Source organism: Schistocerca cancellata, chromosome 3 (genome assembly GCF_023864275.1).
Source record: "Schistocerca cancellata isolate TAMUIC-IGC-003103 chromosome 3, iqSchCanc2.1, whole genome shotgun sequence".
In the NCBI taxonomy this organism is placed as follows: Eukaryota; Metazoa; Arthropoda; class Insecta; order Orthoptera; family Acrididae; genus Schistocerca; species Schistocerca cancellata.
The window spans coordinates 212,838,577-212,851,958 of NC_064628.1; the positions used below are offsets into that span (position 1 = coordinate 212,838,577).

General features: G+C 43.2%; 1 protein-coding gene across 2 annotated transcripts in view; it reads right to left on the bottom strand.

Annotated features, from left to right (window-relative positions):
* The window catches only part of LOC126174841 (protein pigeon), a 483,403-nt gene that overhangs the window by 314,391 nt on the left and 155,630 nt on the right, over positions 1-13,382 (bottom strand). For both annotated transcript variants that reach the window (XM_049921225.1, XM_049921224.1), the window contains exon 5: positions 2,914-2,963. In XM_049921225.1, coding sequence (XP_049777182.1) covers positions 2,914-2,963 — 50 coding nt within the window. The remainder of the gene's footprint in view (positions 1-2,913; positions 2,964-13,382) is intronic.

Below are 13,382 nucleotides of genomic sequence, written 5' to 3' on the forward strand. Positions count from 1 at the left end.
TGTTTCTGTGTCAGTTTCTTCCTTTGATCAAGATCACATGCAGAGGAAATTCACTTCCCAGTATTTGTTGGTAACAATGTAGTTCCATTTATGGTTTCTTTGAGCACTAAACAAAGCATCGTTTGCAGCTCAGGTCGACTATGTTGACTGTGCCGACAAAGCTGTCACTATAGACTGAAGCGAGTCAAATTTAATTGTGTGTGAAATGTTATGGGACTTAACTGCTAAGGTCATCAGTCCCTAAGTTTACACACTACTTAACCTAAATTATCCTAAGGACATACACACACACCCATGCCTGAGGGAGGACTCAAACCTCCACCGGGACCAGCCGCACAGTCCATGACTGCAGCGCCTTAGACCAAAATTTAATTAACACAGCTACTCCCACAGCCAATGTGCCAGGTGTTCAATGTGTGTATTGTGTAGCGTCATAACCTTGCATAAGTGATCGAGCTGTTGTATTGTTAACTGTTTCTTTCAAATAGAAAGTTAATGTTTACTGTTGCAGTTTTAAAATAGAAAATATTAAGAAAAGACATAGCAAAACCCTTAGGATGGAAGAGAAAATAAAGACTATCTAAAGAGTTGAAGTGTATCATGAAGCACACGTTGCATCAGCACAGAGTTTAGTGATACCTGCATCTACGCTAAACACTTTTGTCACAAATAAAGACTATTTTGGAAAGTGCACATAACTGTGGGTCAGATTAAAAAAGGATGCCAATTCTTTAAATATGCAGTGCTGGAGGAAATTATGAAGATGCTTTCACCATCCCCAAGAAAGATATGTTAGTGTGTCAAAAGGCTCTGAGGGTGGCCAATATGTCTGGAATTGAGTACTTATCCACATATCATGGACGGATTGATGGGTTCAAAAAGCAGTATAACATGAAGTACAGAAGTATATATAGCAAAATAAATCATGTAAACACAAAACCTGGGAGTGAATGGCAGAGTGGTAGATTACAAGAAATATAAAGTAGCATAAACGAAAGGGCATTTTCAACATAGATGAAACTGGTCTCTTTTTCAGCATCTGTCCAAAGAAAACACTTGCCTTTAAAGGCAAAAACTGCAATGGAGTGAAACTCAATGAAGTTCACCCTGCAGTAATGTTACGCACAAATCAGATGGTTCCGAAAAAATTAAGCCATTTGTAATTGGCAAATAAAATAACCCACTTTGTTTTAAAAATTTAAAAACATTTCCCACAAAAGGCACTGACAATAACAAAGTGCTGATGACTTTGGAACGGTTAAAGAAGCAATTGCATATCCTTGATGGACCCCTATAACAGGGAATTCTCCTGTTTATGGATTGTTGCCCTACATGTCCAAAAAAGGATTTGTGCATTATCCATGGCTTCAAGACGGTAACACGAAAGCCATTGTATATAAGGCATTAAGTATGATGGAAATTGGGAAAGACTCAGCCTCCTTTAAAGAGCCAGTTTTAGATGCTCTGCACTATACAGCTAAGAAATGGACAGAGGTTAAAGAGTCCACCATCCCAAACTGCTTTCGAAAAGTGGGATTCATTCAATGAAGGAAATGGATCTGACTTACCAGATCTGAGTAACAATAATGATGGGAGGGGGGTTGTGTACACAACTTTTACTGCTTAAAAAGTAATTCCTCGCCTATTTTAAGAGTCCCTTGAAAAGTGCAAAAGCGGGGTTTCACTGTATCTCAGCACATACACCAAGGTATGGTAAACATAACAAGTTGCATCCCATGTTAGTGATGTGGCGAACTATGTGTGTTAATGCTATTATTTTGTATGTGCAAATTTGGGATTTCATATTTTTACTGTCATGCCCAGAGGAAAACACTTGGCTTGGTGTATGTGTAGAGTGTAATGCAAGAACTTTGATGATAATACGTACTGGCATTTCTGTTCATATTATACTTTGTTTGATCTAACAGCTTCGACTCTGATATGTTGTTTATATTAAAAATATAGGCTGGCTAGCACTTCCACTAATTCATAATTTTTAAAAACAAAATACTACTGGTCTCATTAATTTCCATTGCTTCTTTGATACCCCTCAAGTCCACATATGTGTAACAAAGGTTTTTAAAATTTTTTCTGTTTGCTTGTCACTAAGTAGAAACAATACTAAACTTGGCTGTATGGCATTTAAATTAATTGTTTTTTGCCCAGACAACCTTAAATTCCATTTAGAACACAGGGTGTTCCATACTTTACATTTTACAAAGTATCATCTTATATTAGTACTCTCCCTCCTGTTCTTCTGGTCTTTAGTTAAAGTAAGAATTTTGGCTGGACACCATGAAACCTGCCTTTGAACTCATTTGTTGTTATTTTTGTAACATATGGTTCCTTATTCAGTGATAAAATTTTCAACAAGGACGTTGCCACAACTGCCTGGATATGTTATGATCCTTATCATCAATGTGCAGTTTGACCCATGATGCCATTTTCAAACACCATGATTTGGGTAAACATATTCCTTTATAACAAACCATCATGAAAAATTCAGTGTATTCTACAAACAAAATCACTTCAAAATTTCGTGGAGGGTCACGAATATTATCCATTATTATAATTACAGCACAAATAGATAAAAAGCAAAACCATCTGTGGTAAATGAACAGCACAACTGTTTTTACAAAGACCAATACATGCAAAGAGACACCATATATACTTTTCCTCTTGTTAAGTTAATCTTCTGAAGCCAGACTCTGTAGTGAGCATCTACTCCATGCAGCATATTACCACCTGCACTTACAAATTGAAGCCTCTGCAAATGTAGTACAGAAGCTATGGAAGTAAATATCACTATAGAAAATACTGTAATAAGTATGTCCAGTTCTTAAAATTTATAACCATTTGTATCTCAATAACTGAAGATGCAATAAGAAACAGTAATATACTCAAGGAACATACCCATTGATCTTTGTCATTTCGAGTTAGCTGAACATGATGAAGCGATATTGCTGGGAAAAAAAGAAAAAAAAAAGAATGATTTCCTTCAGTTTCATGAAAAAATTATCATCATAGTATTACCATAAAATTACTTTTCATACTAAATGTTATTACCATATATTACATAATAAATATAAGGTTACAATTAAATTGTGTCTGAAATAATTAAACTAAATACTTTGCCACCAAAATAAGCCTAAGAACCAATCTTTAAATTAGCATCAATTTTTAGATATTTATGCAGTCCTCTGGAAACTTCTATGGAAAGTATCATGAGAGGACAGACATCAGAACTGCAGAAATTTTAATTTTTTTTTTCTCTTCAAAAATCCATGCACAATTTTCCAGTTCTAAAATTAAGATTATTTCATTCAGTATTGTTATTTTTGATATTGGAAACAGAACATGATACACTGTTAATTCAGCTACAAGAAGGTGAAGACATCTTGAATCACAACTTACGAAAGGCAGTATTAAACACGATACCCATATGTCAGTTATAAAATCACAAGGAGATAACATGGTTGGCCACTATATACCTTCATGAGGCAAACATTCCAAGTACTGCCATTAGAAGACACACACATATCATTCTCACGACATGAACATCTATCAACTACGGGTTGGTCTGACCAGCATCTCCTTTTCTAACCTTCTCCAGTCTGTCCTCCTTTTCATCATGAGTAATGAATTAATAGTTTTCCACTTTTCTGTGTGCGTATTGGAAGTATTGGTCAGCTATTCTGTCACCTTGTAATTTTATAGTCTACTGCCCATTTTCCTCACTAAATGTCCCTTCCAACTCCACTTCACTTTTCTTACAACCACATTTATGTCTACGTCAGTGTGTTTCCTGATCCATGTATTTGTTTCCCAGCCTCTCCTAGTAATACCAACATGTCATCTCATGACTACTTTGTGATCAACCCTCAGTTTTGCTGCCATTCACAAACAGCATTCCAGGAGGTGTTTTCCAACAGGATAACACTCACACACATACAGCTGCTGTAACCCAATATGCTCTAAAGAGTGTCAACTTGTTGCTTCGGCATGTTCAATCAGCAGATCTGTCTCCAATCGAGCATGTACGGGACATCATCTGTCGACAACTCCAGCATCACTCACAAGCAGTATTCACCATTCCTGTATTGATTGCCCATGTGCTACAAGCATGGAACTCCATCCCACTAACTGACATCTGGCACCTGTACAACACAATGCACACACATTTACATGATTGCATTCAGCATTTTGGCAGTCACACTGGTTATTAATGCACCGCCATTTCACATCTGCACTGTCGTTTCACAGTTGCAATGGCTTATCTTGTGCTTACATTAACCTGTGATCTTGCAATTTTAATCACTTAAAGATGTACCTAGAAAAATATATTCCCAAAAATTTCATTCTACATTAATTATCTTTTCGGTGTTGCAATTTTTTTCCATCAGTGTACATCTTCAACTATGTACATGCTCTGCAAGCCACCACATGGCACATGGCACATGTCACATGGCACAATGTACCTTTCCTGTTCCACTCACAAACAGAGTGATGGAAAACCAATTATCTATACGCCTGCATATGAGCCCTAATTCCTATTATCTTAATGACCTTAAGCTTCATGGCCTTAAGCGAAACATAAGTTGACAGCAGTAGGATCATTCCACAGTCAACATCAAATGTCAATTCTCCAAATTTTCTCAGCAGTGTTTTGCAAAAATGACATCCTCCCTCCTGGTATTCTTTGGGTTCACAAAGCATCGTAATACTCACATGTTGATTGAACCCACTGATAACAAATCTAGCAGCATACCTCTGAATTGCTTCGATGTCTTTCTGTAATCCAACCTGGTGGGGATCCCAAACACACTGAAACAGCATTCAAGAATGGGATGCACTAATGTTCTATAAACAGCCTCCTTTACAGATGAACTGCACTTTCCAATAATTCTTCCAATAATCTGAAGTCAACCATTCACCTCCCTTGTAATGTCCCTATATGCTTGCCCCATTTCATAATGTTTTGCAGTGTTATGCCGAGATATTTAATCAATGTGACTGTGTCAAGCAGTCCACTAGTTATGCTGTATAAAAATATTACAGTATTGTTTTTCCTATTCATGCATGCTAGGTAGGGCGATACCATCAATCATCTTTGGCCCCTTCTGCTCTACCACTTACTACCACTCATGTAGATGCATCCTAGGCAACATCTACAAGATATATTACTTTTTGTATTGGCTTTGTGTGGTCATTTGTCCAAGAATGCCATACTTGAGTTCTGTTTCTTATATCAATAATATACAGTAGTTGTTGCACTTACACACTTCATTGGTAGTCCTTAGCATCCCTCAGCTACAGACACAAAACTAGCTACATGTCCGTCTGTAGGTGTGTTACAGTGTGTTCAGAGTCACCCTGTGTACTGTTCTGGTCTCCCAGCCTCTTCTGCCACATTGAGCTGGTGTCAAGACTGTTCTTTGCATTGGATGATGGTAACTGTTTGTTTGCTGGAGCAGAGTGCCTTTTTTGTTTTTGTTTGGGTTTACAGAGACAAAACTGATGGCAAAGATTACATTCGGGCCTCATTGTCATACTTCTGGCATAGGTGGAATAAGCGAAGGAGTAACACTGTCTCAGGAATTGTGTGTGCTGAAGGGGTGTCATTGATTTTGGTGCACTGATTTTATAGTTTCTCCTGTTACAGTCAATGCAGTGCACCAGAGAGCTTCTTCTGCTGAGGCCCACTCACCTGGCCACTACCTCATCTTGATGTGCCCACACTGTCACCAGCCATTAGGGATCTTCAATGACATTGAGGAGCTGTGACCAGTTTTCCTTTTCCAACTGGAAAAATATTTCAAGGTCTCCACAATCTGTGAGGGTTCTCATCGTCAATCATTTTCCCTCTTCTGGTTTGGCACTTCATCACACAGTTGCCCTCAAGCTTTTAATCCTGAGGTCAAACTTTCCTCTGTTTCTTATGTGCACCTGTAGGACCAGATCACAGACTACTAAACTGAATTTTGTCAGTTGCATTTCCATGACCCTCAGCATCCTCTGTCACCCCAGGGACCAGTGACACAAGCTCCAATGCCTGTCGATGCGCTAGTGTTCCCAGGTGACTGCATAGACTCCTTCTACTCTGCCACCCCTGACACCACCCACTGCCACCACCTTAGCTATTGACGCAGTCACTTCCAATGCCACTGGTTGCTGTTCTGCTGCCCCATTTGGTGTGCTGGTGTCGGCCTGGGTGACTGTGGGGACACATTTACCTCTAACACTAGAAGAAGGAGGTGAAGCCTCTCCATCTTCTGGCGCTACCTTGTTCCACTACTAGCCCCTCTGTCATTGGCCCAGGTGCCACTAACCACATGCCAGCCAGCCCTGTATCTACTGCCAGCCCTTCAAGGCTGGCCTTGGTGCCAACACCACCAGTTCTGCTGCAGATGTCCCTGCCACCACCACAACTGATCTGGCAGCTGGCCTCATTACCACATTGAAGCACCCATAATAGGGCATTTTTGATTTTATCCCACATCTTGTTTCCTGCAGTTCTTGCACCTGCTGTGCACTCACATTCTAGTGATTTCACCCCTCCACTGCATGCTGCTCCTATCTTTGGCTGCACTGGTTGCAGGTTGCTCCTCTACATCATAGTGCTTTGTGTTTTTAACAATATTGTGAAAAAGAAAGTTGCTACTCACAATACAGTGGAGATGCTGAGTCACAGATAGGCACAACAAAATTACTGTCACATATATAGGTTTCGGCCAATAAGACCTTCATTGAAATTAGATGGCACACTCACTCACTCACACACACACACACATACACACACACACACACACACACACACAAATGCAACTCAGACACACAACTGCAGTCTCAGGCAACTGAGGTCACACTGCGAGCAGCAGCACCAGTACATGATGAGAGTGGCAACTGGGCGGGGGTAAGGAGGAAGCCGGGGAGGGGGAGGGATAGTAGGTTAGGGGTGGCGGGCAGTGACGTGCTGTTGGAAGCATGCAGGGATGAGGAAGAAAGAGAGTAGGACAGCTATGTGCAGTCTGCAGTCAGCAGGTTAGGCAGAGAGCAGTGGAGAGGTTGGGTGGGGGAGGGGGATAGCGGAGAAGGAAAGAAGTAAAAAGACTGGGTGTGATGGAGGAATGAGTGCTGTATAATGCTGGAATGGGAACAGAGAAGGGCTGGATGGGAGAGGACAGTGACTAATGATGGTGGAAGCCAGGAGGGTTATGGGAACATAGGGTATATTACAGGGAAAGTTCCCACCTGCACAATTCAGAAAAGCTGGTGTTGGTGGGAAGGATCCATATGGCACAGGCTGTAAAGCAGTCATTGAGATAAAGGATGTCATGTTTGGCAGCATGCTCAGCAACAGGGTGATCCACTTGTTTCATGGCCACAATTTGTCGGAGGCCATTCATGTGGAGACAGCTTGTTGGTTGTCATGCCCACATAGAATGCAGCACAGTGGTTGCAGATTAGCTTGTAGATCACATGCCTGGTTTCACAGGTAGCCCTGCCTTTGATGAGACAGGTGATGTTTGTGACCTGACTCGAGTAGGTGGTGGTGGTGGTGGTGGTGGTGGCGGTGGTGGTGGGAGGATGTATATTACAGGTCTTGCTTCTAGTTCTATTACAGGGGTATGAGCCATGGGGTAAGGGATTGGGAGCAGGGGTTGTGTAGGTATGGACGAGTATATTGTTTAGGTAATGGCAGAATACCAGTGTGGGAGGGGTAGGAAGGATAGTGGGCAGGACATTTCTCATGTAGAGGGGATGTTGGACGAGGATGGAAACTGTCAGGATGCGCGGTATTAAAACTCGTCTGAGTTTCCCAATTGATTTATTATTTCCAGCTACAGTGCCCCCATTCCTCGAGGTCTGCATCACCGGGTCCCGCAATGTTGAGGTCACCACTTCACTGTCTGCAAATGAGTGGTGCAGAATGGCTGCCTCAGCAATCTTTGCAATGCCCTGCTATGGGTCGGCCTTGTATGGCCGCGGAGTTGTGACCATGTCAGGATGCATCAGCATTTGACTCAGAAATCTCCGTCCCTGTTGGCTCAGCGCCGCTGCAGGGTGGCCCGATAAGTGCTTCTTCCCTGTAGTGGTTAGGATCAGAGAGACAACAAGCGCCTGCGATCCAACAGCCAAATCTGCGGCCCTCCCCTCGCAATGCCTCCAGTGTGTGTTGGGAGCCAACTAGACTGCCCGCAGTTACGAGCCGTCAAGTGGCCCACCACTGGCTGGCTATGTACCCCACGTTGGCCTCAGAGGGTCGAATCAGCGACCTGCTGTGGAGTGGAATGCTGGTGCCCCATCTGCTGCTGTGTGTAGCTGGTGGTGTGACATGCCCCGCTGTCCAGGAGAGCTGCCACACTTTAATGCCTTGTTAGTGAACCGGCACCTATTTATAGCGGCTGTGCACCTCTGTTTTGCTAATGCGCCACTCCGCGTCATGTACTCATAACACCTAGGTAGGCCAGTGGGCCCCTTCAGCCTGTAACTTGCACCATGCAAACCATTGCATTTACTCTTGTCAGCGGGTCTACAGCCCTGTGGCCTCCATTCTACTTCACAACTGCTGGTAGCATAACTTACTGTTAACAGGCCCAAGCCTGGCTGTAACTTGTGCGCTCAGAAATATTGCACTGAAGCTAACCTTTTCCCATCTTAAACGGTGGTGCCGCTACACTCATTTCAGGGCATGACGAGAGGTAGTCAAAACCTTTGTGGAGAATGTAATTCAGTTGCTCCAGTCCTGGCTGTACTGAGTTATGAGGAGGTAAGCTCCTCTGTGTCCAGACAGTGGGACTTTGTGAAGTGGTGGGAGACTGGAAAGATAAACCATGGGAGATTTGTTTTTGTACAAAGCTGGAGGATAATTACGGTTTGTGAAGGCTTCAGTGAGGCCCTCAGTATATTTCAGGGACTGCTCATCACTGCCGATGCAATGGCCATGGGTGGCTAGGTTGTATGGAAGGGACTTCTTGGTATGGATTGGGTGGCACCTGTCAAAGTAGTGGTATTGCTGGTGGTTAGTAGGTTTGATACTGATGAAGGTACCACTGTAACCATCTTCAAGGAGGAGATCAACATCTAGGAAGGTGGCTTGTTGGGTTGAGCTGGACCAGTTGAAGCAAATGGCGGAGAAGTTGTTGAGGTTCTAGAAGAATGTGGACAGGGTGTCCTCACCGTCAATCCAAATATCAGAGATGTTATCAATGAATCTGAACCAGGTGAGGGGTTTAGAACTCTGGGTGTTTATGAAGGATTCCTCTAGATGGCCCATGAATAGGTTGGCATAGAAAGGTGCCATGTGGGTGCCCACAGCCATACCCCATATTTGTTTGTAGGTAATGTCTTCAAAGGAGAAGTAATTGTGGGTGTGAACATAGTTGATCATGGCAGCTAGAAAGGAGGCTGTTGGTTTGGAATCTGTTGGGTGTTGGAAAAGGTAGTGTTCAATAGCGGTAAGGCCATAGGCATTAGGAATGTTAGTATAAAGGGAGGTGGCATTAATAGCGACGATCAGGGCACTATTTGGTAAAGGGACAGGAACTGTGCAGAGTTGGTGGAGGAAATAGTTGGTATATTTTATGTAGGAGGGTAGGTTCTGGGTAATAGGTTGAAGGTGCTGGTCTACAAAAGCAAAGATTCTCGCAGTGGGGGCACAATAACTGGCCACAATGGGGCATCCTGTGTGGTTGGGTTTATGGACTTTAGGAAGCATGTGTATGTGGGGAGTGGTAGGTGTGTGCAGATGGACTCCAGGGAGAGGTTCTGGGATGGGCCTAAGGATTTGAGGACTGACTGGAGATCCTGCTGGATTTCTGGAATGGGGTCACTGTGGCATGGTTTGTACATGGATGTATCTGACAGCTGGCAGAGTCCTTCTGCCAGATAATCGGTGCAGTTCAAAACAACAGTGGTGGAGCCTTTATTCACAGGTATGATTATAAGGTTGGGATCAGTTTTGGATAGTGGACTGCAGTTCTTTCTGTGGATGTAAGGTTAGTTTACATGTAGAGGGATTTGGGGAATGATGGTGAGGCAAGGGTAATTTGATGGTAAGGACATTTGGGGGGATTCCATGAGCCATTCAACAACACAGGAACAGTATATGGGACTGGGTTCTGGCGAGGGATAAGGAAACTTTTCTGTATCAAAGCAGATGGAAGGAGCAAAGATCTATGGTGGTGGAAACAATGCGAAAAATTACATAAATAACGTAGCACTACATCCAAAAAATTATGCAAAAATACACCAAAATAGTGTGAAAAATCCCCTGCTCCTAACCCCTTACTTCATGGTTCATACCCCTGTAATAGACCTGGATGCAAGATCTGTCGTATACATCCTCCCACCAACACCTACTCGAGTCAGGTCACAAACATCACCTATCCCATCAAAGGCAGGGCTACCTGTGAAACCAGTCATGTAATCTACAAGCTAAAGCTGCAGCCACCGTGCTGCATTCTATGTGGGCATGACAACCAACAAGCTGTCTGCATGAATGATCATCGACAAACTGTGGCCAAGAAACAAGTGGATCACCCTGTTGTTGAGCACATTGCCCAGCACGACATCCTTCGTTTCAATGACTGCTTCGCAGCCTATGCCATATGGATCCTTCCCACCAACACCAGCTGTTCTGAATTGTGAGGGTGGGAACTTTCCCTGCAATATATCCTATGTTCCTGTAGCCCTCCTGGTCTCAATCTTCATTAGTCATTGCCCTCTCCTATACAGCCCCTTCTCTGTTCTCATTCCAGCACTACGCAATCCTCATTCCTCTATCATGTCCAGTCTTTTTACTTCTCTCCTTTTCTGCTATCCCTCCCCCACCTCTCCGCTGCCCTCCCTCTAACCTCCCAATTGGAGATTGCACATAGCTGCCCTACCCTCTTCCCACCTTGTCCCTGTGTGCTACCCAACAGCCCCACAACCACTGCCTGCCACCCCTATCCTACTGTCCCTACCCCTCCCCTCCCCTGACTAGGTGTCCTTTCCCTTTCCCTACAATGACCCTTCCAACCTATGGTTTTCAGGACTGGTTGAGGCAGCCTTCTGTCCTGCATCATCCCACTGGCAGCTATTGTCATCAAGCTATGCCTCCAAAACTTTTAGATTCCCAATGCCCCGGAAGCCCATTGTACTCAAGAGCACACTCCACATGCCAGGCTAGATCCTAACACTGATCATCCTTGGCTCCTCCTGCTCTGTCACCTACTACCACTCACAGATTTCATCATGTTGGCACATTTGTCTTTGTATTTATGTTGTGCAGGCATTCATGCATGAACACTGCATTTGAATTCTGTTCCTTTTATCGGTAATAACCAGTAGTTACGGCACTTGTGTATTTCATAAATAACATAACACTACATCCAAAAAATTATGCAAAAAAACACCAAAACACTTCATGGCTCGTACCCCTGTAATAGACCTAGATGCAAGATCTATCGCGTACATCCTCCCACCACCACCTAATCAAGTCACCACCCCCTCCCAAGCCATGGACACAAAACTGTGATTAGCTCAGTCGCACAGTCAGAAACTGCAGCATGGAACTTTATGTATCTATAGGTAAGTACATAAATAGATAGCAGATGTTAACATGTTTCCCTTTTTCAGAAATACGTTTCTTGCTATTACCAGTCTGTGGTTTACATCCTTTCTACTTAAGCTAAAAAACATGTTTGGTCCCCATTTTATCCCAGACATTTCCAGAATTTGAAAAGTTCTATTCAGGTCTATAATGTCAAAAGGCTTTTCTACAAATACAACTCTATAAACGTTGCTTTGTCTCTTTCAACTTACTTTTTAAGTTAAGGTGTATGATCAGTATGTCACCACACTAGATATTTCATGTCAGAATTTTACAACCGTGACTTATTATAACTGGTGGTTCAGGATAAAATAAGGGAAAGCCAACAACTCACTTACAGGAGATCAATGTGTGGAGCACACAAAAACATAACAGAAAACAGCATTCAAGCAATAACTTTTTCCAGCTAAAGTACACACAATCACATGGACATCAAACACATGCACTGCTGTGGCTATGGCAAGACTGATTTTTGATACTCGATTATCGAAGGCAGTTGCCTGAGCTGAAGAAGATGAGGAGAAAGGGGGAGGGGGTTGGAAGAATGCAAGGAAGGGGGAGTAAGGACAAGGCAGGTCTCTGGACAGATCACTTCACAGCCGCACAACAATATGAAAAGAGTACAGAGGATAGAGCAAATAGAGATTTAGGAAGAGGGAGAGGGCGGAAAAAGAGGGGAGGAGACATAGAAGTGAAGATGAAGAATGAGAGAGAAGGGAGAGGGGAGAGAGATGGGAGAGGGGTTGAAAACAAGGAGAGGGAGGGAGGGGGAGAATGCCTGTATGGGGGATAGGGGAGGAAGAGTGGTGTGAGAAAGCACTGCACAATCTGGATGGAGAAGGAGTAGTGAGGATAGAAGGAGAAGGGAAACAGTAAGGTGAGGCTGCTGGAGAAGGTAAGTGAGATTTAGGCCAGGGGATTTGAGCGAAAAGGATGTGTTGGCAAAACATTTCCTATCTATGTAGTTCAGAGGACCTTCTGTTGGTAGGGAGCAAACAAATGGTCTGGTTATTGGAGCAGCTGTTGAAGTCACTTGTGTTGTGGTGTGCAACGTGTTCGGCAACTGTATGGTCAAGTTCGCAGTCTGCCACAGTTTGGCAGTGGCCATTTACGTGAGAAGACAGCTGGTTACTCGTCATGCCCACACAGAATGCTTTACAGTAATTGTAACAACTTCTTCTTTTGTTACTCTACAGCTCATTGTGAACCCTGGCCTTTTCACCAGTTTTCTGCCTTTTATCTTGGTCTGTTGCTTCAGTTCTCCAATTTCTATAACCTATTTTCTGGAGAACCTCAATGACCCCATCCTCACAGCTGGATTTTAGCTGACCACACCATCTCTGTCCTCCTGGATTTTCTTGCAATACCTTTTTGGGTACTCCAGCATCAGTCATCCGTGCCACATGCCCAGCCCATCTCAGTCTGGATGATCTCTATATGGATGGTTTCACTATCGTTCTGATAGGTGCATCATTACAAATGTCCCACAACATATGATTGTATCTTTTCCTCCACATTCCTCTTTCACAAACTGGACTGATGATTCTTCGAAGAATCTTTCTTTCAAATGCATCCAGCATTTCAATGTGTGTTGTTATTAGGGTCCGCATGTGAGCACAGGCCGTAGAAATGTTTTGTAGATGTACGTGGTAGTGCAGATCAGGAGCCTTGATAATAAAAGTTTTTCTGGAGCAAAATAAGCTTTACTGGTTGCTAATACCTATATTTGACTTCATGGGTAGTGCCGATCAAATAGGTGACTGCTGAACCCAAATACTTGAACTGT